The sequence below is a fragment of the Drosophila subobscura genome, chromosome A (genome assembly GCF_008121235.1).
Source record: "Drosophila subobscura isolate 14011-0131.10 chromosome A, UCBerk_Dsub_1.0, whole genome shotgun sequence".
Classification (NCBI taxonomy): Eukaryota; Metazoa; Arthropoda; class Insecta; order Diptera; family Drosophilidae; genus Drosophila; species Drosophila subobscura.
In genome coordinates, this window is record NC_048530.1 from 15,796,236 (window position 1) to 15,824,122 (window position 27,887).

A 27,887-nucleotide genomic window follows, 5' to 3' on the forward strand; every position below is an offset into this window, starting at 1 on the left:
GGGGGGAATAATATTTGATGACGATGAAAAAGGCAACAAGTTTGCCCCACAAATTTCTCCAGAGGATCATGGCAGCGGTACAGTTTCCGCTCATATTTACTCTACACAAGTTTGTGGCTTGGGCTACGCTGGCAGCATTAAAGCCGAATTACAGGAATTGATTTGCTTGCGAATCGGTTGCTGGCTCTCTCTTGCTCAAGGAAAATCATCGGATTATGCTTATTTGTGCAGAGTGCGTGAGCGGGGGCGGAGGCGGAGGCGGAGGCAGTGGGACAAATCCCAGGCAGGAGCCGGCTTTAATCTGTCGAAGTGAATGCAAATGAATGTCAAAATGCTTTCGGTTATTGCCTCGTCTCTGCACCACACGGCTAGCACAATACTCAACTCGACACTTTGGCAAACGGTACTTTACTCTCCCACTCTCCCGTTCTCCCACTCTCACGCTCTCCCACTCTCACGCTCCCATTCTCCCGCTCTCCCGCTCTCCCTCTCTGACGCGTGATGGGAACGCAAAGCATTTCGTGCGTGGCAAACTTTGCATGCAAATTGTGTGAGACCTGGAGGCTGCCGTTAGACTAATCCCGAGTGGCATACTGCCGGGAGCACTGTCTCTCCCCACCAATTTAAATTTTGACTTGCAGCAATCTTTGCACGCTCTTTCCGCTCTCTCGAACTGTCTGTCACTCACCGTAGTAGTACTGTGGAGTGCCGAACTGCTGCTGCTGCTGCTGCTGCTGCATTCCCGTTTCCAGGGAATGGCTGTGGCTGCCATTGGAGCGCCGCTGGCTGCTGTTTGGCAGCGGGGACCTGGTGGCACTTCTGGGCCGCTGCTGCCAAAATTCATGGCCCGCTCGTTCCGCATGCTCACGTAGAGAGTGCGAGTGATGAAGAGATAGGTGAAGCTCAGCGCCAGCAGCGGCAGCACGAGCAGAGCCAGATCCAGGAAGAGATTGTAGGCGCGCTCGTAGTTCAAGCTGTCGGCGGGCCACTGCTCGCGGCACTTGCGCAGCCCTGAAAGCACACACACAGAAGTCTGGAACGACTGCAACTGAGGCTGGAAGTGGGGGGAGCTCACCTGGGCGGCTGGTCGGCATCAGTTGACTGAAGAGCGCTATGGGTGTCATGCAGAGCAGGCTGCCCAGCCAAATGATGGCAATAATCTTGTTGGCATGGTTGATCGTCTGCCAAGTGCGCGACCTCAACGGATGGCAGATGGCGTAGTAGCGCTCACAGGAAATGGCCACCAAAGTCCACGAGGAGACGGCCACAGAGGCGGCTGCAAAAGAGGAAGCGGAGGAAATTACTTGAGCGTTGAAACTTTATTGGCCCGCTCCTGCCCATCGCCCATCGCCCATCGCCCATCGCCTCTCGTATAATTAGAATATTTATCTGTAAAGTTTTAACTTTTATGCTTCACATTTTCCCGGGATATTGATGCGGCCACCCAGTCCCATGCTCCACTCCATTCTCCGTTGTTTCTCTCTTCGTTCGTTCGCTGCCCTCATAAAGTTTTATACGCTGAATATTTGGCAATTGTCACGCTTGGTCCCCGGGTCTTCAATGGATGGAACGACGCCAAATGGCAAAATAATTAAAATGTTAATGTCTTTTTTGGTTTTGGCTTGGACTCGAAACTGCTTCTGTTTCTGTTTCTGTGTGTTTGCTCCCCCATCCCCCCAGTGGATAACTGAAACTGATAGCGGGAGCGCAGCATGCCGGCGGCTTTTCTAATGAACCCACGGAAGGAGGAAGGCATTTAATCAAAGTGCCAACTGCTGTCGCAATGTCCCACAGTTCCAGTTCCAGTGCCAGTCCCAGTCCCCATCCCAGTGCCCTTCCAAATACGAATGCTAATCCGTGTACCAGCAGCGCTTCCGTGGCATCCCAGAGCTACGACGAGCATCAGGAGCATCATAAAAGCCACTCGCATAGCGCTTTGAATGGGTGGAGAGACGAGCCGAGACGAGTTGCGATGATGAAACAGGCCCAGGCTCATTAACCAAATTAAATTTAGCTCTCTCGCAGTCGCTTGGCTGCGGGTCCAGCAGCGGTTTACCCTTTACGCAGCGTCCGAAGCGAAAAACGGAAATTTTATGGAAATGTTGAAAATAGAACCTGGACCGAAGCGTGCGGGGAGGGAACAATGAATTGGAATACCCACAAGTCGCAGCAGCGACGCGAGAGGGCTGGAATGCGGGAATGGGGAATGGGGAATCGAAAAACCCGACGCCAGGCCCATAAATATGCGTACAAAATAACTCGTACGCGTATGTGGGTTTCGTTTCCCTTGATTGAATGAATTCCAATAACAGTCGAGAGTCGAGTGTCGAGAGTGGAGAATCGAGGGTTGGACGTAACTAATTTTTGTTGGGTAAAATATTTTTGCTGCCTGCCCACGACACGCATTTCCTTTTATGGCCCACATAAATTGCACAAAAAATCGCGGTTTATCTGCCCGAAATCTCTCTCTGTTCCCTCTTCCTGTGTACTCTTTTCGCTGTTGCTGTTGTGGCAGCAGTCATAAAGTAGGCAAGACACCAGAGCAGCTGCTAAGGAATACACGACTGCCTGACTGCCCGACTGCCCGACTACCTAGCACAGGAAGCAGCTTTGGCCGAGCTTTGATTTTGCAGATTTTGGTTCTGCCCTGCCCTAACAGGCTTTATGGATTTCTGTGTATTCCCCATTGCGCTCCCCATTGGCCGACAGACAGACAGACAAAAAGTCCATAATTGTATGCTCAGTGTGTTCAGGTGTTCAAATCCATCTCGGGTCAGCAGCAAATCATAATGGCTTTGGCTCTCCCCTTATGAGCCCGTGTGGCCGTCCCAATGCACCAGCCCACGACTGTGCTCAATGGATGAACTTCAAATGGTTTTTTCATGCAGAAACATGTGCATGTGCATGTGTGTGTGTGTGCATGTGCATGTGTGTGTCTTGTTCACATGTGTTTTGTTTGTCAATATCGAATTGCAAATTGTCGAAAACGCAGTGCTCCAACAATTATGTTCTATTGTTGCATACACGAGGCACGACTGGGGTTGGGGTTGGGACTGGGGTTGGGGCTTTGTAATTGCATCTTTCATAATGTATTTCATTGTTGTTCGCACTGCCGTCGGCAATCCAAGCCTGTACATGCAAATACTCACTCTGCCGATACACATATGTATGTATCTGGCACCTTTTGACATTTTTAATGCCGCAAGCAATCCCACATCCAATTAAATGGACAGTCCACACCCCAGTCCATACAAATGCAATTGCAGCAACAAGCGTCCACGCCCCCAGTCTCAGTTGGGTGAGGGGTGCTGGGTGAGGGGTGCAGCAGGAGGCGCACAAAATGAAATTCTTTCACGTATTCCCGGCATCTTATTGTTCTGTTTGTACACTGCACAGGTCTGTGGGTCAGAGCGGGCAGCGCTGAGTCCCGTTATGACATTTTTCGGGCTTCGGCGGCAGCTCAACGAGAGAAGCTGCTCGACTGCTGCTTCTCTTCAAATTTTCGCACTTTCGACTTGCGTCTGAGTGGATGGATGGATAGATGGATGGATGGATGGATGGATGGCCACGAGTCGCTATCGAGTCAATTTTCCAACTCGAAAGTTGCATCTCATTTATCCAGGAACCGCAAAAGTATAACTAACCAGCCGTCCATTGCCACCACGACGCCAGAGATGCGCACCAGCAAGGAATGGATTGGGGTGGGGTTTTGTGGTGTGCTGTGCTGTGTGGCGGGGCGGGGCGGGGCGGTGAGTAAATTGCATGCGGAATTATCAGGGGTCTGATGGAGAGCTGCAAACTCACTTTGTGCACAACTTTCGCCTCGGGCGACAGAAAATACAGAAGCTGGACGCATCTCTGTTGCTGGGACGAAGTTTCTGAACCACATCTGCATCAAAGTTGGCCACTGAAAATGTAGAAAAATAAATAAGATGGACCGGACCATCGAGTGCGGTCGTTCAAAGAAAGCGAAGCCTTGGCCTGAATGAGCGCACGACGCTCGCCTCACAGGCTGCCACTCTCATATTTCTCTTATTGAGAAATGGACGCCGTGCCCAAGTAGTAATTTGAGTGGCAATTAAAATCGGACAGGCTAAACTTATACTTTTAGCGTGAATTTGTTCCCCATATTTTCTCATTCATTTTTCACTCTGAATGGAAAGCTCTGGATTCTGCCAAGTGTAGGAGATGCAATTTTCTCGTGCCCTAATGGAAGCGAGAGAGAGCGACAGAACTAGAGAGTGACACATGAAGAGAGCGGTAGATCGCGAGAGGTGACATTTGGAGAGAGCGGTAGATGGCGTGAGGGTGAAGGAAAGAAAGACACGAGATGAGTACGTGAGAGCGAGAGAGAGAGAGAGAGAGCTGCTGTTGCAGCTTTTTAAAAGAGCTGTTAGCTAGCGAGATGCACGCTCTGTTACGGAATCTCACGGAATCATGTGTACGTGTGAAGCTTACAAACTCATTTCACGCATAAAATCTCAATGATTCACAGAGTATCAAATCGATTTAGATTTTTACGCGACGTCATGGCCTTGGAGCTTTCAGCTCTGTCTCTATCGTTCTGCCCTCAGCTATGATCCAAGATGCGTGGCAAATGATGCATCGTGTGAAAACATGAAAGCTCCACGTGAGTCCGATGTGTGCATATGTACAATAATAGGGATTTACACTACTGCTGCTATCTATGGATTACAGGCTAATATTTGGCTGCGTAACCAAATGTTGACTTTTAGTGTTTTTATGCCTTGGTTAACATTTTCGGCGGAAGTGCACAAGTGGATTAGCAGCTGACGGCTGTGCTGGCTGAGTGAATTTTCAAATAAATCACAGTAACAAAGTAGCGCAAACATGGAGAGGCAGTGAGAGGAGAGAGCAGAGCAGAGCGCAGCAGATTGGCAAATATGCAACCGCAATGCGTGTTGTGGCTGCTGCTTCATTTGCGTAGTTCATAATTTCCTGCCCTGCCCTTCCGTATGTTTGCTCGTCCGTTTTTATGAGCCGACAAACTCTGGCTCTGATCTGTGGGGCGTATGAAGAGTTGCCGCTGGCCACCGGGAGAGAGCTTGCACGGTGCGGCAAAACCAAATGCAGCAAATATTTGATGAGCGTAACGAAGGGGTGGGGGGGGGGGACTGTATTTAAATAGTAAATTTGCGTATGTGGCGGTGGGGCATGGATTGCAAAAACCAATCCACTTGGATCCCGTTGCCCGAGAATGCCACACGCGCCAGCATAAATACATAATGTAATTTATTTGCGAAAATTGCAATACATACAGCCGGTACATAAATTATGGTTATCAAATTTGAAATGACTTCAAGTGTTCGATGCAAATCGATTTCATCCATCGCTCGTTTCAATTTCCATGCCCATTTGCACCACTCTCAAAATCCAAAACCAAAATGTGGAATCTAAATCTAAATCCAATCCCATATTCCCACTCTCTCCCACTCGCCCACTCTCTCTCCCCCTGCACACCATTCTGCCCCCTGGTCGTTGTTTTTGATTTACCGCTCGTTTGCCTCTCAATGACAATGAGAGTTAGTCCATATGTCCTGCTCGAGATGCCAAATGGCACTTCCCAGCCAGTTACATAGCTGCCAGCCATAACTGAAAGTGGATTTTTATGGACTAGACTCAATGTTTGACTCTGCTCCGCCCCTGTGCCCTCTCTCTCTGCTCCTCCAATAAAAATAATTCCAAATTTGAGGCAACAATAAAAAATGGTTGGGCAAAAAAGTTTGGCCTGTCGACGCACGACTCAAGATTGAAGCGAAAAAAAGAGCAGAGTGGTGGGTGGAGAGAGGAGAACTAAGCTCAAACTCAATTCGGGAGGCTCATTTCTCTCTATAAAAAGTTGTGGCTGCTGCTGCTGCTGCTGCGTATGCGACTGAAGTTTGCTCCGTGACTTTGGCAGACAGACAGGACCAGCAGCAGGACAATCAATCACTTGGTTGCTCCGATGCACTTCCTATGCCCATCAGCAAGAGGGGTGGGGGAGGCAAACACTCGACAGACTTACATTCGAAATTCTCTTTGGGCATCAGAAGCGTCGCGTCGATGCTTAGCCCAGCAGCTACCGTTCCCTCGCCCATTCCATCATTCCTCATTCCTCATTCTCTCTCTTATTGTGATTTGTGTTGTTGTTGAACTTTGCCCGCACGCTGGTTCGTCTTTGCCGAATTGTGAAATTATATAAAAAATTGGGGCTCCATTGTTTTTGTTTTGTTTTGTTTTGTTTTTTTTGCGTATTAATACGGAAAAGTTATTGCTAACCGAGTGGGGAGCAGCAACTGGGACGCCCCTGCGGCCCCTACGGACCACTGGGGCTGGCTGGCAGGGATATCGATGGGGCAGGGCGCGGGGAACGACTGGGAGCCGAGAGTGAACATCGTTATTTTATTTCATTTTATTTGATTTTCTATGTGTTTGCGTTCTCTGTGTGTGCATCGACATAAAAGAGCCATAAGCGGAATGAAGACCCTCCAATCGGAATGAATTTGTAGGGAAAATTGTAGAACACAGCAAATTAAAATGTCTTACACAGCGCTATTGGCAGACACTGCTTGCCAGATGGGCATAGCAAGCAGTGCACGATGGCAAAGATATGAAATGTGTGTATGTGTGTGTGAATGGGTAGCAGTAGCAGCTACCTGGGGCTGCGTTTTTGCCTGAGCTGAAAAATATTTAATCGGAATTGTAGCACAACATTTGCAGCTAGTCCTGGCACAAGCCACGGCAAACATGCAGTCAAAGGGGGCTCCAAGCAAGCTTTCAGCAAAACCTCATTCCGTATGCATTTCCGTGCAAGCGTCACGCACCACCAACCCCCTGTAAATTCTCCTATCTGTTGACCCGTTTATGTCGCTCCGTTTGTTTTTCCCTTGCCCAGCTGTCCAGTGACACCTGCAGACAGACAGACCGAGACAGAGAGACAGAGGGAGAGAGAGTGAAGAGAAGTGTCCATCAAGGGTCGAGGCAGAGATTTGTTGAAGAAGCCAATCAGGAATTTGCCAGCAAAGGCGAAAGTCTGCTCCCAGGCTGCTTTTGAGATGTTTCGCAGATATCTGGAGCGACTCCGTAGTGCCTGAGAGTGCACTGCAGAAACTTTTTTTTTGCAAAAGAAAAACCCAGCAGCAACGGACGGACAACCGCTTATCCTTGGTGCCTGCTGCTGCTGCTGCCGTTGCTGCTCGGCCAATGCAAGCCATAAACCAGCCAGGAGTACGGCATCGTTGGGCAGAACTCAATGGCGTGCTCATCGTCGTGGCTGGGCTACTTAGGCACGGAATAATTGTTGCCATGGCGTGTCCACTCGACGGACACCGTTGTCCTTTCAGTCTCCAGTCAAGCGATTCCAGCATGCCAGCACACATCCAGGTCTGCCATCAGTTCAGCTTAGCCCAGCGCCAGGCCTTCAATCTGTTGAAGCTCGTTGCCAGCGTAGATGCTCCACAAAACTTTCAATGAATTTTTGCAAAGCAACGTGGAAAGGCGAGCCGGATGAAGCGTTGACAGGCGGCTGCTGTGCTCGCTGCATTCTCCTGGTCGCTTATCAGGGATAAAATCACAAAAAATCCCCGCACTAGCACTCGCCTGTACTCGTATGTAAGTGATATTAATTACGCGCAAAGGGCCTGGCAAGGTGTCGCGGCTTACCACAGGCACTCCCCCAAAGTCAAAGCCTCCAAGGCCTCCAAATTACTCAAATGCGGGAAAAAATTGCGTCGCATTTGTATTCCTTTTGTGGGAAAAACTCTCCTGTCGCCGCCTCCCCTGCGCCACATTAATTCTGCCTCAAAGTAAATTTCATTGCGGCAAATTTCAGGCCCCTACAAAATAACTCAAACTGAAGGTATGCGTGGGGTAGAAAGTTCCACCAGTGCGCCCTTGGCCGATGTCTGCGAGTAGCTTTGGAATCAATTATGTGACCAGGGAGCTCATTTATTGGCAGCACATTTCCATTTTACATTTTACACTTTTTACCCTTACCTTTTCGCACTTTTTGTGTGTCGTATGCAAATGGAATGTTTGCCAGCAAGCGGAAAGCGCCAATCAGTTCGATCAGTGAGAGGCAAAAAATATATATTTAAATAATGGCAAATCGATGGGCGAATTTTGTCCATTATGTGTGGAATAACTTTCGATCAGAGAGCCCCTCAAAAACGATAGCAACTGCTGGACAGTGTTGTAAAACGTCTCCGCCCTCACCGCCGCTGACTTTTGTTGCCTTTTGCCTTTTGGCTTTGATTTTGTCATTGCCCCAAGGAATTCGACATGGAATTTCAATTGGCAAACTCATCACGGGGTGGGGCTGAGCCTAGCTAATTGCCCCCGCCTCCAAGTGAAACGAAAAACAGAAAGCAGAGCACAGAAAAATGTGAGCCGCCGCTGGATATACACACGCAAGAGCCGCCGCTGCTGCCTGTAGTTTTTCGTGCAGGTAAGCTTTAAAGCCCCCCACACGCCTCCAAGCACCCTGTTAAAGCTACGCGAGATGGAAGTTTGCAAAGAAAAAGAAACGAAAAAATGATGACGATGATGGTGATGGTGATGGCTTTGGCTTTTGCCGGCGGCAAAACAAATCTTGAATATGTGCACGGAGATGGGTGGGTGCCTTGGCTGGCTGGCTGGCTGGCTGGCTGCTCACGTTCCGTGTTCGCATTTCCGTCTGGTTAACTCTGATTAAAAGGAGGCAACAAAAGCTCACGACCCGGAACAAGGCCTATACATATAACCCACACACAAACACACAAAACAAACCCTTCAACCAGAAAGCAAAAACTAGGCCCCCATAAGCCCCGCGGCGACGCGATGCCACCATGTCCCCCAAGGCATGGCCCCACCACGGACTCAACTCAAATTCAGAAAGTATCAGCAGCAGCAGCAGCAAGGCGGCAGGGCGTGGTCGCTTTGCGGCTCGGTCGAGCGTCTGTCACTCCCTTCCCGGTAGTTCGAAGATTCAATTTATGTTCGCTGCTGATGAGGAATGAGTTGGAGGTGGAACAGGTCCGACTGATTGCAAACACTCCCCGCCACTACGCAAAAGTCAAATTTACCGTTTGACGCTGCAGACAGAGAGAGAGAGAGAGAGAAGCTGAGCGCTGAGCGCAGAGCGCTGAGTGGAAGGTAAGCGCTGCGTGAAGCTTAGCGCTGCGTGAGCTGAGCCTGAGCAAGGGAGCGAGCTAATGGAATGGGAGAGGAGAGGAGCGCTCTCTCTCTCTCTCGTGTGTTTGCACAAGTGCGTGTGTGTGTGTGTGAGCGTGTGTTTGCGTGGGACGATGAATGTAAATAACATTTTACCACCTCCCTCCCTCCCTGCCTCCCTACCGTGTATCAACCGCATAACCACTCAAGAGGAGTGTAGTTATTTTTTTATTCCATTTCATTTTTCCACTTATGCCATTTGCTCTTAATGCTGCATTTACCTTGGCTACACACACGCACACACATCCACGTGCTTGTGTGTGCACAACCTTGCACATAACTTGGCTCTTGGCTCTGAGCTTTCCCCTCCCCACACCCCACCCCTGAAGCTGCAGGCCAAAGTGCATTGCGGCCAGGCTACAAAAGTCGCTCTTTCAGCAGCCGTCTCCGGGGGGTCGTCTAAAGCATGCCGCTCCACGCTCCTCGTTCCACTTTCCACGTTCCACTTTTCACGTTCCGCCTTGGCCTTTGCTTGGGTCTTTGCCTTCTGCCAACGTCGCTGCCTAATTAATGAACGACAATGGCGCTGATTTTCGTTACCAAGAGATGAAGAGCCGCAGGTACAAATACCCGAAAAGGGAAAGTGCAGAAGCAGCGTGTACAAGGTAAGGCCTCGCCATAGAAGAAAATTCAATTAATCATTAATTTGGCGAGCTGTCAGCGGCTTGGACGAGCAGCCAAAATGGAGACACAGGCCCAGCAGGAGGCTGTGGCACGGTTCAAGGCAGGTCGCACTCAGTGGCTAAACTCGCTGTCTGGAATCCAAACAGGATGCCCGGCAGTCGCTTCAGACAGTCGCAGTTCTTGCACGGCTGCCGCCGAACTAGAAATGGGCAAAAAGTAATTGAATTGGCAGCCGGCAAAATGCAAAAAGATGGGTGGAGGGTGGAGGGTGGAGGGAGGAGCGAGGAGGGGAACGGAGCAACAACTCATGCGAATGCCAATACTTACGACAATAAATCAGTGGGGCGTGGGCCAAAGGAATGGACTGGAATTGGGATCGGCAAGGCAGTGCAACAGTGTCCGCCTGCTGCACCTTTACAGGCCGGTCATAAATTGGGCTGACAGCTCGGACAGCCCCCGCCATGCCCGCAGGCCCCGCAGCAGCGATGACATTTATAAATTTACGAGCAGAAATCGCTGGACGCCGTGCAACAGATGCGCGTCGCTTTGGGGCACGCTTGACTCAAGGATAAGTGGAGTGATGGCTGGCGCTGGGGCTGGGGCTGGGGCTGCTTCCTGCCAAAGTGTTTGTCTAACAAATTGCCATTTGCTCATGTGTGTGTGTGTGTGGCTCATGTGTGTGTGTGCGGAGGCGTTCAAGTTGTTTGCCTGCTATTGTTATTATGTTGTTAATAAGTTAGACGTGGGGCCGGCCTCCACAGGGCCATAATATGACTGCCATGCGCAGGCAGCAGCACTCGAGGAGCAGCACAAAGGGGGAGCAGGAGGAGAGGGAGCAGCAGCAGCAGCAGCACCAGCAGCAGTTCCGGCAGCCCCCAAAAGACAAACAACTGACTGGCTGCTCCGGCAAACTGGGTCGTCGCTCGTCTGCTGTGAAGGCGGGCCAGGAAACGGAAGCAAGCCATGAAACTGCACACACACACACACACACACACACACACACACACACACAGCAGTGGCAAGAGCGAGCAATGGATTAGCAGCGTGTCGCATGTGTGGCGCTGTGCCCCCAAAAGACGTGGAGTCCGCTGCAGTTGTTAGCCATAAAAGCAGCCAAAGAAAAGTGCACAGAGGGGTGGGAGCAGACAGCAGCCAAGCAGTGACTAGTTTTCGAGGGGGTAACGGCAGCCAAGCAGTGCCAAGGTTTCGTGGGGTTGCAGGGGAACCTGCCCGACAGTCTCTCTCCCTCCGGCCGAGGCTCAGCCACTCATCTTTTGTCTGGGGGGAGAGAGAGCCTCCTGCCCCGTGTGCTCGGATAATTAGAATGTCATCCGGCATGCACTTTGTGTGTGCCACAACTTTAGGCTCCGCCCACCCACTGATAAGGATTTGTGACAGGTGTCAGAAGCGTTTGTCAGAACCCATGCGGGGCCACAAAACGAGGCTCAAAGGCGAAAATAAATTCGATGATCAAGCTGGGCAGGCACACAGCCTCCGTGAAGCCTCCTTAAGTTTATGTCTGCGAAGCGTGTGGCAAGAGGGGAATGGGAGCAGGGATGGGAGCAGAGACTGTACCAGCGACAGTCCCCGAAGACATTCCCTGCTTGCCAGGCTCCGCTTGCGTCTCAAATCTCGGGTCAGTCATTGGAATTAAAGGACTTTTGAAAGACCCTCGTGTGGCACTGGCACAGGCTGCCCAGCCACCCACACCCCCCGCATGGAGTCCTGGGTGTCCCGGGTGTCCTGGGTGTGCTGTGCGCATTCTTAATCTTTCGAACCCTCTGAAAAATCCATAATGACGGGCCAGCCCCGTCGGTCGTTAGTTTTTTGGGGTAGCTGCTCGCCGCACTCACCCACTCACTGCGATGTAGAGATATGGACACTTGCCACGCTTGCCACACGCCATAAAGAGGCGGAATGGGCACGCAAATGTCGGGCGGGGGGGGTGGTCCTTGAGTTATGATTTCAACTATAAATAAGCGCGGAAATTGTGCGTAAAGTTGGGGGCGGAGGGTGGCGGGGGGAGCAGTTTGCTTAAGTGGAAAATCGACGTGCATAAGCAGGCCATCAAAATCGTCTACTAAATATGGTCAACAGGGAGTTATGTGCTGTTCACGCTGCCATGCATGCTGCTGCTCCTCCCGCTCCTCCTGCCTGTTGTCCAAAGACAAAAGCTTCCCGATGCTTCCAGCTTCGAGCTCCGTGCTCATATTTCGACCTAGGCAAAGTTGGGCGAACGTTTACCAGAAGCTCGGCAGGCTTTGCCTTGGCACTGCTGCAATCCTTGCCTGAAACTTTGCTAATAAAATTTGTCAGCAGAAACTTTGCAGCAAAGCTGCCCAGGGAACATGAGGAGTCGGAAGTGAGCCCCGCCCCCCAGTCGAGCAACTTTGCCATTAAAATTACGAACCGAACACTTAAGAATCCTTTTAAATATCACTTACACAGAGACACACACACAGACACAGACTCAGATACAATTTTTGATATATTTTTGCAGCATGTTGTCGCAAATATTTCTAAGCGAACGAATTGCAGTCGTGGCATGCAGCGTGGGTGGGTCCAGGCCCAGTGCCAAGTTGAAAAGTTTGGAATTTACTCTCGTTTAGTGTCCGAAAATGGGGAAGAAGCGGCGGCAGCAGTGGCAGTTCCTGTTCCCGTTCCCGTTCCACTTCCATTTGCAGTTCCCGTTCCACTTCCATTTGCAGTTCCCGTTCCACTTGCAGTTCCCGTTCCACTTGCAGTTCCCGTTCCACTTGCAGTTCCCGTTGCCGTTCCACTTGCCAGGCGTCGCTGCTGCTGGCGCTGCCTGCGCCTGAAGTATTGCTGCGACACGCGCTTAACCGTCAGCATGAACAGATCCGCGCAGTTGGTTAGGCAGGTCCGCTCGCTGGCGCTCAGCCTGGGCCCCGGCCGCTCGATGCACGCGCGGAAGCAGCGCTGCGTCATCTTTTGGATCAGCTCCTGGACATTGGCCAGCTGGATCTGCTGGCGCACACGTTTCATTTGACTGGTCGGGTCGGGTTGCTCCCTTTTTGGCTCCATTTATTTTGCACTCGACCGGATCGATTGGTCTCCACTGCCTGAATACTTTCCGTTTCGTGGAATCAAATTGAAATCTGCCCATTCTGGCACTTCCTTAGACAAATCGAATCTCCACTGAGTGACATTCATTTTGATGGGTACTTTGATTTGATATCGAATGATGTCTCCAATTGAGTTTGTGTCCCGCAAAAGAGTAACTTTCATTCGCATATTCGCGAATCATTTGTGTTCTGTAAACATCCGCTTGGCGTCGAGCTGGCGCTCAGAGCTAGAGAGTGTCCAGTGACGGACTCAGTCTTTGAGTGTCGTGGGCGGCGGCAGATGAAAGGAACGCTTAGGTCGTCATATTCTGGCTGTTCTGGCGGCGCGGCTGTGATATATGAAGCTCAAAAATACATACACACATTTGTACATGTCGCATCACAATAGTACGCTCAATATTTTGGTCTGTCTTTTACTTGGGATTAAGCTCACGTGCTTGTTCTCTCTCAGTGCATTCTCATAATTGCGTTAGCATTGCTCATTCATTGCGGCACTAATGCGAGGGAGAGAGAGAGAGCGAGGATCATGGCAGCGAGCTAATGAGAGCGCACGCAGTGCTGAGTGTGGGCGGCAGAGAGAGAGAGCGCAAAGAATGTTAACTGCGACGCAGGCAAAAGCGCCGTTTTGCAATGCATTGCAATAGTGAGAGAGGAAGAGGGAGAGCAGCTGCAGTTGAGAGTGAGTTCTTCAAACCCAGTCGCGACACACACACACACTTATGTTCATATTTTTGCTTAGCTTTCTCAGCACACACTTACCCTGCGCAAACTGAATGAGCTTGCAGAGGAACTCGCCGAAGATGAAGTGCCGCAGCAGGGTGCCCACGAGTGTGACGGGCATGCAGAAGACGCCCAGCAGGATGTCCGAGATGGCGAGATTTAATAGGAAAACATTCGTAATGGTGCGCATGCGACGATTCTGCACGAGTGTGAGCACCACCAGCAGATTGCCCACAACGGCACACAGCAGAATGATCGAGTAGCAGGGTATCACCCAGATGGGCACATCCGCGCTCACACGCGCCACGCCCGACCGCTGGCTGTGATTGCTGGCCGCTGCTGGCAGCAGCGCTGGCGCCGTCGCCGCCGTCGGTGCGGCGAGGCCAAGGTCCGCGGCGAGTGCGAGCTCCAGCCCAGTGCCGGTGTAGCTGTAGTTGTAGTTGTACAGCAGATCACCAGCGTCGGCGCCACTGATGCTAACTTCTTCAGCCGAAAGTCCGCTGCCGCTGCCGCTGCCGCTGGAGCCGCCATGGAGCTCCTGTCCCGCAAAGCTGCCGTTCAGCTGGAGCACTGCGTCCGTGGCCAGCGGTGCGAGGGCGGACAGCAGCTGCCGCAGATAGCGGTAGAAGGTGCCAATTGTGAGGCTGTGCCACGGATCGCCACGGATCCTCCCAACTTTGCTGATCAGCGGAAAACTCTCTCGCTTTGCAACACTGCCACTGGCACTCGCGACGCGTAGCCGAAGCACTCGGCGGAGCACTCGCAAAAAGTACGCCAAAAACAAACAAGAAAAAAGAGCAGACACAGAGCGGACACGTTGCGCGGCGTGTCTCGTGCCTCGTAGCCTTCGTGGAGCACTGACACAGTGTCGGTCGTCGGTCGTCGGTCGTTGGCACCTTCTGTGGCACACACACAGCCGGCAGGCGGGAACCGCAACATGTTGGCCGTGCGGCCACGAGGCGGCTGTGTGCTGCCAATTCACCACAGCCATGGGGCAACATGTTGCCAAAGGACTTGTTGCCACAAACGACGACCTTTTCGAGCGGACTCCGCGTGGGCGAATGGACCATCGATGTTCAGCTGCAGGGCATGGATGCAGGAGTTCCTGGACTTGCCACAGGAGCTACAGGACCTTCCACCCACAAGCAATTGTCATTCACTGAGCTCCTTCGTTGTGTGCGTCTGGGTAAACGACGAATGATTAAGACCGACAATGTTTGACAATCAGTGGGGCTTTGACATTCGCAGATGAATAATTTGCATGTCGCCCGCTCCCCCGGGGAGAGACTCAGTCAGCGAGTCAGTCAGTCTCCTCTTTCGGATCAGCGTCTGAGTTGCTTCCTTCCGCTCCTTCCGGCTGCGGCAGCAGCAGCACATTATCATAATCAGTGCTTTGGGGGCGGCGTCGGCCACATTTGTCAACTTAATTAGCGCCGTGCCAGCGGAGGAGCTTCCAGAATTTCCACTCGCTTACACCTTTGGCTCATTATTTAAAGAGCGTTTTCTCTTTTGTTTGCCCAGCGACACCTCTTTGGCTTTATAAATCACACAGCCACTGGCTGGAGGGAGGCCACAGGAGCAGCCCATAAGTTGAAACTGAAGTAGCGAGTGGTTAAGTGAAACTGTGAGTGAAATTGCGAGCCCGAGGGTCTTGTGGCCACAATAAGTTTCGGGCACAGAGGAGCACGGGGAACCCAAGGGACACAGGACTCGAACTACTCCCAGCTAAAGTCATTTCCCCTACTCGCTGCCTCTTGCGCACGCTATTTGATCGCGAACGCACAATTATTACGATTCACTTTGATTTGGCAAATACTAGAAAATGCTGCGTGGAGCATTTGTCTTCGTAGAATCGAGCTCCGCGGGCCGCTCTGTGATCATTCGATTGTGGGAGTGCCTCCAGCGGCACTCGCCAAAGTGTGACGCCACTCGCTGCTCACACTCCACTGCTTGCCGCTGGCTGATTCCACTGATTCCACTGCTTGCTCTTGATTAATTCAATTTCGACTCTCCACGGGCGGGGTGTGGGAAGACAAACTTTGTTTGGATTGTATATAAATAATGCCGCAGCATTAATTAAAGTTAAAGTTGCCCCCCGAAAACGCGCTGAAGCGGGCCTGGCTGGCTGTGTTCATTCTCCATTTATTTATTTACTTTGGGGGCTTTAATTAATTTTAATTATTGTATTTGCATTTGCTATGGCTCGTCCTGTTGTTGCTTTTGCCTTCGTTTTCCACTTTAATGGTGTAATTCCGGCGGGGGCAATTGTCTGCCGGCTCCAGTTTTAATGCAATTCAGATTGCGATGGCCAACAATTACAGATGGCTCGCAGCACTCGCTAATGCCAGCAGATACTCGCAGATACTCGCAGATACTCGCAGATACTCTGTGCATGCACAATGAGCATCCTCCGATAGCCAGCGAATGCCATTGAATAATGAATTAATCGCTGAGCATCCCCACCGCCACTCCTCAAAGTTCACCTTTGACTTGGCCAAAATTCATTCATTGACAAAAGTTCTTCCGTTTTTCTTTGGCGCTCAAGCTAAAGCCTCAAGTTTGGGCTTCGTTTAAGCATCGTTTAGGCCTGACTGCCACTCAGAAACGCATAAATTGCCATGCAGGACAACGGCAATGGTGGGTGGGCACACGCACAGCAAACACACACAGGGATGGGCCATAAAAAGTGTAAAGTGTTTGCGCAGTGGCGGGGGCAGGAGCGGTGCTGCTCCTTCTCGTAATTAGACTAAAAGTGGCCTTAAAGCTGCTCGGGCCAGCTCCCACTTCCAGCTTCCGGTTGGGGGCGGGCAACAACACTTTCTCCGCCTGCGAGAGAGCAAACCCAGCCGGGCCAGCGCTCCACTCTGCTGTGGGTCACTTGGTGTGTCGCTCATGTCCGGCTGCTTAGCATCACAGAGACAAAAACAAATGCAGAAGGGACAGAGCGAGACACAAAGGACACTCAGGCAGAGGACTCGGGCCACACCGAGAGCCCGAGATAATTATGGCGAAAATGCTTTTGCACAAAATTGATATTAAATTTTTGTCTGCCCCGTGCCCCGTGCCCCGTGCCACAGTGCTAATGGAGTGCCCAGCTGTGCCGCGGGGACTTGGACGATCCTTGCAGCGGCGAGGAAGGTGTGCGCCTGCCTGCTATAGCCTACTGTTTGGGGCGCCTCAAGAATAAATATCATTAGTTGGTTAATTTTACATTTTGGCGCTGTGCAGTAATTAGGTTGAACCGTTAAGCGTTTAGTCCCAAGTCAATATCGGGCAGGGACATGCGCTACTTGAGGCTGCTCTCGTCCATCCACCTTGTGGCTGCTCCTTGGGCTCCTCCTTCCGCCCTTTTGCTTTATTGACTTGCGCGAAAATCCTTTTTCGGCTTTCTCCCTCCCAAAATTCCTCAACGACGCCGGCAAAAAACTTTTCTTTGACTTTGCCCCGCTGCTGCTGCTGCTGTTCCTTTTTGTTTCACTGTTTTGTGTTTTGTTTTTTGTTTTCTGGCAATATTTTACGAGCACTCCTCGGCCATGTCCTTGCGGCTGTTGCTCTAAGCGCGAATTACGTTTTGAAGTGCGCAATCTTTGGGCATCTTGGAGCGGCCATAGATCGAGGCAGGAACCAGAGGCAGCCACTCACTTAGCCAGTTAATTAACTGAAGCGCACGCTGCCCCGTCCAGCGATTGATTTCGGCCAAGAAAAGGTAAAAGGTGAGGGAAGGGACGGGACGGCAGACTATGCAAATAGCAGACCCAAAGGCAAAGCCAAAGCCAAAGCCAAGGCCCAGGCCCAGGCTGGATTGTGGTTTCCTTTTTGGGTTGTAAATAAAAACGTAAACAGCTCCATCAATGATTACACTTCAGCCGGATTAGAGCTGAGAGCCGAGAGCCGAGAGCTGAGGCCCATTTAATAATTCAAAACATCTGGCAAGAACTGCTTTGGACCTGCTCAAATATGAATGAGCTGGAGGAGCCTTTGCCGCCAATCGAAATTAATTGAGCAATCAACCGGAAGCGAACCACAGCCCCAGCAGGAACAGGAGGGAGCGGAAAGGAAGCAAACCTGTGGCCGAAATTCGCATATAAATTGTGGGCACTCCGGGGGCGAGGCGGGCTGCCACCTGTCGTGCTGATTTCTATAAATAAAACTCTTGGCCATTTGTAAACTGTTTCCACTGGTTTTTGTTGCGGCCAGGCTGCAGCATGTTTTCCCATTCGAATGATTAATATTTGTGCAGCGAGTCCACTGGCCAGGCGCTGGGAGTCCTTTCCCCAATCGACTTGTGTGTGTGGGCGGCTGCCATTGGGCAGGCGGGGCACGTTCCTCGGCTTACACACACTAACGCACACGCAGTGCCACAAATAACGCATACGCCTGGTGGGCGCGAAGGCCTCTTAGCATAGACATTGCGCATCCGCCCCGTTGTGAAGTCGTTATGAATGGCAACGCGACGCTCAATCGACTGGCGTGGCATGAATGGAGTACACACACATGCTGCATGTTGCAACAGCTGTGTGCGTGTGTGCGTGTGTGTGTGTGTGTGCTCCCTGCGGATATTCACACGCAAATGAAGACGGATAATCCGGGACAGCCACCCTGCTCCTGCGCCTGCTCCTCCCGTTTGTGCCCGGCAAGTCATTTGCATTTCTGTTTGCGGAGCCCAAAGAAAAATTACAATGTGTGCGACATGTTGCCAAAAATAAATCAAAACAGGACGGCAACGGGTCTCCGCTTTGGCGGCCAAATTATACGTTTTGCCTCTGATTTGTTTCCATTAGGTTGCAGGCTCTCCGCCTGTGCATCCGCCTCCGCCTCCTTCGAGCAAATGTCATAAATTTCGTCTTGAAATTAATGGAAAAAGCAAGCAATTTATGCGACCAAAGGCCACGTCGATGAAGAGCGTCGTTGGCTGGCTGCTTGCTTGGTTGGTGGCTCAAGACAAAGGCCCGCTCAAGTGTCACCTGCTGGAGAAATGGTGGCCCATCAAAATGCTCAACCGAATCAAGCGTGCAGCACGAACAAAAAGCAAACAACAACCAAACGACAGAGGGAAGCATTGCGGAAGCAGCAACATCGAAGGTTGCGCCGTTTCAGTTTAATTTTGATTGATGATAAGGCAATGTCTAGGGCTGGGCTGCTGGGCTGCTGTGCTGCTGGGCTGTGGAGGCGCTCTACAACCTCTACAAGCTGCAAGCCTCTGATCGTAGCCTTTACTTGACTTTGATTTTAAATTATTGAACAGTTGCTGCGCATTTGCCACACCCTCGCACACACACACACACTTTGCAAGCTCTTCCCCTGATCCTTGAAAGTGCATTTCAATTTCCTGCTGTGTAGACACTCGCAGTTCAATGTTGGAGTGTCGAGACAGGGAAGCCTGCTGCCTGCTGCCTGCTGCATCATTTCCAAGTCTCTTCCGGCTTTTGTTTGCTTTGATTCGATTCATAACTTTTGTTGCTGTTGTGCCTTCAGCTTGGCTAAAAATAAAGTCGACAAAGGCAAAGGCAACAAGCAGCAGGCAGCAGGCGGCAGGCGGCAAGCAGAGGCGTAGGCAAAGCAGTGTCAAGCAGAGGCAAGCAGAGCCAGAGTACGGTACGATACACGGTGCAGAGTTGAAACAAACAAACAAGCAGTGCCCCTTGCCCCTATCCCTATCCCCATCCCTATCGTTATCCGCGTTATCGCTGTTATTATCCAAATGCGAGGCACACTCCGCCAGGCTCGCACTCCGGCAAATCGTAAGTACGGATTACAATGAACAGACAGGCGGAAGAGCGACGGCGGCAGCCATGGCACACTCCTCGCGTGGAGCCGAGCAAGGCGAAATATTTGGCAACATTAAATTAATGTATGTACATAAAAAGCAAAATAAAACTTTGACCAAGCCAGCGCCATCAGCGCTGCTCTCCGCTCCTGCTTGCAGGCAGCATCAGCAGGCGGCTTATCAATGTTTAAACAGTGCTGCACAAGCGAGGGGAAGGAGCTGGAGGCAGCGACAGGCAGCATCAACAACAGCAAAGAAACTTCAATCTTTTTAAGACGCAATTTTATTATAATTCCGGCTGTTCGCCGCACACCCCAGCGGAGTGAGTGGACGAGCGAACAACACGTGTTGTCAGTGCCATTCCCAGCGTCCCAGCGAATGGTGGAGAGAGCGAGAGAGCGAGAGTGGAAGAGAGGCAGGGTGTGGGACAGGGACAGCTGCAGAAACAGATTCACATACAGATACGAGCAGCAGCCACAACACTCACAAATGACTCACTTCAATGGATGTTCTGCAAGTGTAATTGCCAGCCAGCCAGCCAGCCAGCACAGCAGGTGCTCCCACACACTCCCATAGACAGAGTTCAGCCTCTCTCTCTCTCTCGGTGGAATTCTGAACGATTACGATTACGCCGCTTACACTTGTGGCATCCCAGCAACGCCAGCGGAGAGGGGATCGCGCCTAGTGCTGGTTCGTGGAAGCACATGGATTGCCCGTGGGCTGCTCGTGGGGTGGTTGCTGGGCCTTTGCCATGACTGCAAGTAAGACAAATCCGCTTTTAATTAATGAGCATATCGGACTTTGGGTCGACTCGCTTGGCCCTCTGAACTAATTAGTGGTCGCTTTCGCGACCGTCGCTCACCGCCCACACTCCTACTCCACCCATGGCCAGTTCAATTAGGAAAGTCGGAACCTCTTCTCAATGACCATTTGATTGACTTTGAGTTGGTTTTGTGCGAGTGTTTTAGTCTGCATATTGGATGCCATGTCCTACGGCCACGGCCTACATATTGATTTCAGAGCTAAGCAGCTCGGCTTGTGATCTCCGCCACTAGCCGCTTACCCAACGCACAACTTTGGGAGCGAAGCAGCCAGACTGCGGAGTGTAAGTACCGCTAATTGTGGGCTTATTGATTGCCCGTACCCTGCATGGAGCAAAAGCCTATTCCCGTTACTTTGTGGTCGTTGATCGCTTCGAACTAACTGCACTGCTAGCAGGTAGCGGGCATGGGAGACCCTTGGACGCCAGCAGAGACCTTTTTCCTAGAGCAGGTAGCGGGCATGGGAGACCCTTCGACGCCAGCAGAGACCTTTTGCCTAGAGCAGGTAGCGGGCATGGGAGACCCTTCGACGCGAGCAGGTAGCGGACATGCGATGCTCCGCAGCCAGCAGGTAGCGGACATGCGATGCTTCGCAGCCAGCAGGTAGCGGACATGCGAAGCTTTGCAAAGCAGTGGGAGAGAGAGTACATTAGGTGCGTTCTCAGAGAGCGACATGCACATGCATGCAGGTTGCTGGCAGCGGACACGCGACGCTTTGCAAAGCTGAGAGCGAGGGAGAGAGCGACAGGTGCGTTCTCAGAGAGCGACATGCACATGCATGCGTGTATGTGCGAGCTGGCGATGCGCTTCCACAGTTATAACTGCGTTTCTTCACATGCTCTTCATTCATGCAAGTACAAGTCGCAGTCGCTCCCTCTCCCTCTCTCTTACTCAGTCAGTAACGGCTTTATGTCGTGCTTATAATTAAATATGTAAGCGGCTTATGTGGCTTCCTTCTGTGAAGGAAATTGGGAGAAAGCCAGCCACTTGGCACGTGTCGCCAACGCAGTCCCCAGCTCTCTCTCTCTCTCTCTCTCTCTCTCTCGCTCTCTCTTTTTCTATCTTTGGCCACCCATCAGCGTGGGAGCGACACTTGACTCAAAGATGCCGGCAGCGTGAGATTTGTGATTCCCTTTTGGGTGCCATCAGGCAGCCACCAGCTACCATCCACCAGTCAGCCATCCAGCGAAGTTAATTAGATGTTGACTCCCTGCTAATTGAAGACAGCCATGGGGCCACACAGACCCTGCCCCGGCATGTCCCGTGCCCCGTGCCCCGTGCCCTGTGCCCTTTCCCCATGTGCGTTGGCGGCATGCCACACAGCATGTGTGGGCAACTGCCATTCTGTTGCGCAATTTGTAAAATTTTAATTAAATTCCTTTCAGAAATAATCGCATTCTTTGGCTGGAAAGCCCGGCAGGAGGGAAGGAAGCCAGCCGCCTGTCATCGAGGCATTGTCTCAATACAAATCGAACAAATCAAACGAATTGATCCTGCAGCAGCCACCCCCTGCTACTCGTTGGTTGCTACTCGTTGCCGCCCGCTCGTCGCATTACTCGTCCAATTGCGTTTGGGACTTGAATGACGCCACTCAAGTGCAGCCACGGGAGCTGGCTCAGGGGTTTGGGGCTACACGTCCATAAAACATTACTCAAGTGGCCCACAAACATGCAGGACACATGGCCGCCATTAGACGTCAAGTTAGTCCAAGACTTGAGGCACCCCCCGCTGCTCCGTGGCTCATTAATCTTGTGCCATGTAAATGTGGACAGCGTGTCAAACACTCGCTCAAGTGTGTCTGCTTGCTGCAGTGCAGCCAGGGGACCGCTTTGATGTGGCACCTAATTGCTGCCGCTCAATGCAACTGCTTCGCATTACAGCAGCTGTCGGCATTTGGGGTCCCTGCTGGGCTCAAAATCCAAATACTAAGCAATCAAAATTTCTACCCAATTGAGCCTGCGGTCGATCCCCGGAGGGCGCGTCAACGCACTGTACACAGTTCTCGCTGCTCAGACAGTTTGCTGACCCACGGGGCAAGGGTCGAGGCTCGCATACCGATGTGTGGTTCAAGGGACCCTGCCCACGCTCATGTGGAGTGGGGAGTGGCGCACTGTGGACTCAATTTAAATATAGGACTGCCAGGCATAGGCAGCATATTAAATACTTAAGCCGTCAGCCCATAAAAATGCCAATTTTCGAAAAATAAATGAAGTTTCTTTGTGTGTGCTGCCTGCCATATGGCATGTGGCATGCTGCCCCACCATGCCCCATTTGTGGACCACTGAGGATGTGGCTTGTGCCTTGTTCTCTGTGTTTTTTGTGCGTCTCTCGGCGGCTTCTGTGCTCTTTGCATTTCAAATTAATATCGCAGCAGCGTCCCAGCGTGCCCCGGCTATGAGGCAGGCTACGGCCCCACAAATTCAACAGCCATGCATAAGTTGTGATGATGTGGCACATACACTTGCAGGAGATGTTGCCTTGCTGCTTGCTGCTTGCCACAAAACACGCAAACGAAAACACAGACGCCGAAATTTGTGTTCAGATCTATTTATGGCTCCATGGACAGTGCCAGCTCCCTCCCACGCCGCATCGGACAGGTAGACAGAGACACATTCGACATGCGACATGCGACATTCGACTGTGGCACGCTCCGTCGCATCTTGTGGCAACACAATAATAACGAGAACGAGAACGAGAGCCAGAGCGAAAGCGGAAACGGAAGCGCAGTGCAGATGCCACCACGAATCGATTTGGTGGCAGCAACGCGATTTGGCTTAATGAATTCCATTTCTGGAAACATAATTAAATGGACACCGCGACCGACGAGCGATGACAGGCGAGCGACAGGCTTGACTAAGCCGCTAACACGCCAAACTGCTTGCCGCTCAAACTGCTGACGGGCCAAGCAGTGGGCCAAGCAGTGGGGCAAGCGAGCAAAACTTTTGCCCATTGACAGACGCATTAGGAGTTAAATCGACTTTGGTTCTGGGTGACTGCTGCTGCTGCTGCTGCTGCTGCTGCTGCGGCTAATTACTTGTCAACATGTTGAGCTCGGAGTGGCAGGCGGTGGCAGGCAGTGCCACCAATGAGATGCTGCGACAGCAAGCAGTGCGATTTGTGCATGTTCTCGCTAGACTTGAAGCAGCGTTTCATTTCCCGTTGAGGGTCAAAGGTGAACTCATTTCCGCAGCAACCGTCGCTAGTCGCAGCTGGATGGGGCTGAAAGCGTTGCCTGGCACCCGAAATATAACTCAGGGCGAAACTGTACTTTTGCTAGAGTTTTCTGCTTGAATTTCTGTTGGGCTTTCTCTCGCTTTAGTCCTCTCTGTTTTAGTAACGATTTTCAGGTTTCGATTTCGTTGTTGCAGTTTCAGTTTTTAGCTGGGATTTGTTTGCTTTTCGCTTTGACTTGCAGCTCTTTTGAGGCTTTATCGTTCAGTTTGCGTCTCAGTTCGCTTCATTTGCGGCACTGCTTGCCGGCTCGCCTCAGTTTTTGCTGCTTCGTTTTGTTAACCGAACTGGAGGTTTGCTGGTGCCACGAAGCAGGGGAAGTTCCAGGCCCACTGCCCACTGCCACGAATGTTTCTCTGATGAACATTTGCCGTGCCGTTGCCCAGCGACAGTTGCGCTTCCTCCAGGCCTCGCCTGGCGCCTTCCTTCTTTCTGTACTTGCAGTTGCAGCTGCATTGCCAGCTTCAGCTTCAGCTTCATTTCCATTCAGTTTTAAAGCAGTTCCACTGCCTGGCATGTCCTTAGATCTATTACATTTGCAGCCAAAGATGACGTGCTCCTCGTCAATTTGATTAATTTTCAGACGTCTCACTTGTTGTTGTTGTTGTTGTTGTTGTTGTTGGTGTTGCCAAATGATATGGAAAGCCGCGTGGCTGGCAACTTGGCTCGTGATTTATGGGCGAGATAAAAAAGTCTGAATGCCAAAAGCAAAAGTTTGCCCTCGCGCGCGTCGCTCGCTGCGAACTCAAGGCAAAAGTATTTTGGTCGAGCTTAGGCCACGGATAATGAGGCAAAAGGAAGCGCGAGGACAAAACAAATTACAGATGATACTCTGGGCGAAGGCGAAGGAGAAGCCAAAGAGGAGGCGTCAAGAGGCATCCATCCATATGCCAAATGGGCTCATTAGAGGCTGCCAAAATGAAATTAAATCAAGGGCCTGCGGCGTCGGAAGCCGCGACGACCAAGCGACTGAGAGGACGAGCCCAAAGAAAAAACAACTTGAAACTGTCAGGAATTCAAATGTAATTCAATGTAAATTTATTAGCCCAGACGTGGCTCCCACTCCCACTCGACAGCCTCCCGCTGGACCTCCTCCAGCTGATCGGCTTGGAGCGAACTGGCGTAGAGGATCTTGTCCTTGATGGCGGCCTGCTCCGGGCAACTGCTCTGGGATGTGGATGGGAGAGTGACAGTTTTGAGCTCAACTCAATTCCATAGCTGAATGGGCTCTTGGCTTACGATATTCGATATCCTTTTTGCACTGCAACGAGCCACAGCTGCTCGCTGCCTAATCAAATAGACTTCGCTGTTCATGCGCATCCACATAAATGTTTGCAAGTGCACGCCTCTGCCGCGCCTCCCCGCGGCCACAGCCACAGCCACAGCCTCTGCGGAAGCAAGCGTCGAGAGGCGGAGGACAACAAGCAGTGCGGCACGCGCGTGCTTCTGCATGCAAATCTGCTAAATGCTTGAGCTCGCGTGGTGGCTGGGGGGCATGCAACAGAAGCTCTTTGTGGTGCGCTTAATGCACCATTTTGTTCCGGCTGCTGCTGCTGCTGCTGCTCCTGCGGGTGCTGCAGAGTGCTCGTTGCCTCGTTTTTTTCATTACCTTTCACACCCATGTCATGGCGTGGCATGCCGCTGTGTGTGTGCCCGTGGCAAGTTGTTACGACATGACAGGAAAACAAAGCGTCCGCGAGCTGCTGCCACCACTTGCCTCCACTTCCGTTTCATGGTTAGCCGTAGTTTAGAGGTGCAGCCCAACACGTACACACGCAGCCAGTGCCTGTGGCCACAATATGGCTATCAAGGCTATTGGCCGTTTGGTGGGCGCCAGCGATTACCATTAATGGGAGGGGGCTGGTGCTGCCTGCAGGCAGTTTCCATTAGAATGGAATGTGCATGTAGATTTCACGCGTCTCATATGTGAGGGACTACATAGGGCATAGAGAGAAGAGAGGCTCTAGAAGGCTCGCTTTAACTGTGCATCTCTGCCTCTGTTGATCTCTGTTGCTGTTGCTCTCTGCTTCTGTTACTCTCTCTCCGTTTCTGCTTATGTTACGCTCTGCTTCTGTTGATCTCTGTTGCTCCTGCGCTGCGCTGCTTCTGTTAACCTCTCCCCGTTAACCGTTTCTGCTTATGTTACGCTCTGCTTCTGTTGATCTCTGTTGCCCTTGCGCTGCGCTGCTTCTGTTAACCTCTCCCCGTTAACCGTTTCTGCTTATGTTACGCTCGGCTTCTGTTGATCTCTGTTGCTCTTGCGCTGCGCTGCTTCTGTTAACCTCTCCCCGTTAACCGTTTCTGCTTATGTGTTACGCTCTGCCTCTGTTCATCTCTGTTGCTGCTGTAGCTCTGCTGCTGTTGCTCGCTCCCTTTTGACGTTTCTCTATTTCTATTTCTTTTCCTTATCTCTGCTTCTTTTCATCTGTTAATGGCGTTTTGCAAGTCACTTGAAACCTGAAGCGGTAAAGCGCTCTACCGCCATGCACTTAAGTTCCTAATTAAACTTTTTCAAAGGCAGGCAGCCACACACACACAAATATTCGCATTGAGCATTGAAAACTTGAAGTGCCATTCAACAGCCAGATGTCTAGAGGACTCGGGTACACATGCGGAGTGCGGTGTGTGGTGGGGGGTAAATGGTAAATGGAAAATGGATAATGGCAGCCGATTACCAGCGTCAAATTAAGCTGAATTGGAGTTATCTGCGAATGTTACGAGCCAAAAACGAACGCTTCCGGCAAGCCACCCCATTCCCGACTCCCCTCACACTCTCCCACTGCCTAGACAGAGTTTTCTGTTGCGTGTTTAAATTCTATGCGACTCATGCATATTTAAGCGCTTTTCTTTCTGTAATCAACATGTATGGCTTATACTTTTATGCCATTAAGAGCAGCCACCAGTTTACCACAGCAAGAGCGAAAGAGCGTCGCCTGTTGGCTAGAGATGCGCACGTGAGAACAAGGGCGTCACTCACGGCACGGCACGAACATCGGCCGCTTGCATAGCGGGCGCTTCTCTCGCTTCGCACGTTCGCTCGCTTCGCACGTTCGCACCTTCGCTCGCTCTCGCCTGCTCTTTCGCTCGCTTCGCTATTCTGCTCGGCTCGGCCATCACCAGCGAGGCTGTAAATTAAATACAAAATAACGTAAAATACACTCGAGGCAGCCACAAAGTATACGGGAACACTGGGAACAAGCAGAAGAACAACAAGTTACGGGTATTAAAGAGCACAAGCTGCAGGGGGTGCGGGGGAGGTGTGGTGGTGCCGACCAGCCCGCAAAAGCCGCCCGGCGGCCATTGTTCAACGGAGATTTCGTTTTTATTACGCGTAAATGAAAGACATTTGTCGTTGAATTTTGCGCCTACGGGAAAACTGCGTTGAGGGAGATAGCCCCTACCCCACGCCCCTGCCATGCCTTCCAGCCAGCCCTGCCAGCCATTCATCGCAGGTTCCCTCTTACTGCTCCTCCTGCGCACAGCGTGGAGCGGCCCGCTACGCCTCACTAAGCTGTGTGATAAAAATCTCTTTACGGGGGCCATGCGTCTCAGCTTACGAACGGGCAGAGAAAGAGCGAGAGAGAGAGAGAGGCAGTGGCAGCGGCGCTGGCAGAGGGAGCGGGCAGAGGCGTAGGCGCAGGGCACCGGCCGCCGCGTAGCAGCAGACGTTAAAATGTGAACCAACATGCGAATGATTAGCAAGCAATCGAAGCAATCGCAGAGGGCATTGCGAGTACACTGGGGCCGTGAAAGCCGCAAAGTTCACGACATCCCCGACACGCCTGCAAATGTTTCGGTGGTTCGCGGGCGGCGGGGGGCTGTTACCGTTAACTTTGCCAAACTATTTGGCAGCGCGCGAGCCGGCTGGCTGCTCATTTTGCGCTGCGTTTCGTTTCGTTTCGGCATGGGCATGGGGTGGGTGGGGGGTAGCTGTTTGCGGAATGGAAACAATATTTTTGATTTAATTATTCTGCTACAGGCCGCACACATCTGTTGGCAATCCAACAGCATTTAATTGAATTCAATTGGATTGAACCGTTGTAGATGCCAGGCCTCCCCACTGTGTTGTTTGTTTGTTAAGTGGAATTTAATTCGCTTATTTTTATAAAAAAACTCTTTGGCGGCTGAGAATTTGATACGGTGAACCTTTGTGCACCATCTCCTGTCAATGTTGCAGCATCGGGATGTCTGCTGTGCGGCATGCTGCTGCCTGTGAAAATACCTTTTTAATGGCCTTTCGACATGGCCTCTGTCCGGCTGCCTGCCAAAAGTGCAAAGTTTATTGGCAAAAGTTGAGCGCTTTTTGCACTGCGCTGAACTTTAGGGTGCTGCAGGTGGCAGGTTGCCTGGTGCATGCCACACGTCTGTGCGCCCGAGGCTATAACCGTGCCTGTGACTGTCACTCGGGTGTGGCGTGGTGTGATATCC

At 51.6% G+C, this 27,887-nt stretch overlaps 2 protein-coding genes across 2 annotated transcripts; both read right to left on the minus strand.

The window, feature by feature from the left end:
* Window positions 1-205: 205 nt before the first annotated feature.
* LOC117895966 (cholecystokinin receptor type A-like) lies at window positions 206-23,939 on the minus strand. Its single transcript, XM_034803925.1, has 5 exons — window positions 23,898-23,939; window positions 13,680-14,247; window positions 1,076-1,276; window positions 689-1,011; window positions 206-301 (listed from the first exon to the last, which is right to left on the minus strand). Exons 1-5 carry the CDS (start codon window positions 23,937-23,939, stop codon window positions 206-208), a joined length of 1,230 nt encoding a protein of 409 aa, XP_034659816.1.
* LOC117891866 (mitochondrial import inner membrane translocase subunit tim-13) lies at window positions 9,930-12,897 on the minus strand. The gene is made up of 2 exons (XM_034797633.1): window positions 12,507-12,897; window positions 9,930-10,033 (listed from the first exon to the last, which is right to left on the minus strand). The coding sequence occupies exons 1-2, from the start codon at window positions 12,877-12,879 to the stop codon at window positions 9,930-9,932; spliced, it is 477 nt and encodes a 158-aa protein (XP_034653524.1). The 5' UTR covers window positions 12,880-12,897.
* Window positions 23,940-27,887: the final 3,948 nt, after the last annotated feature.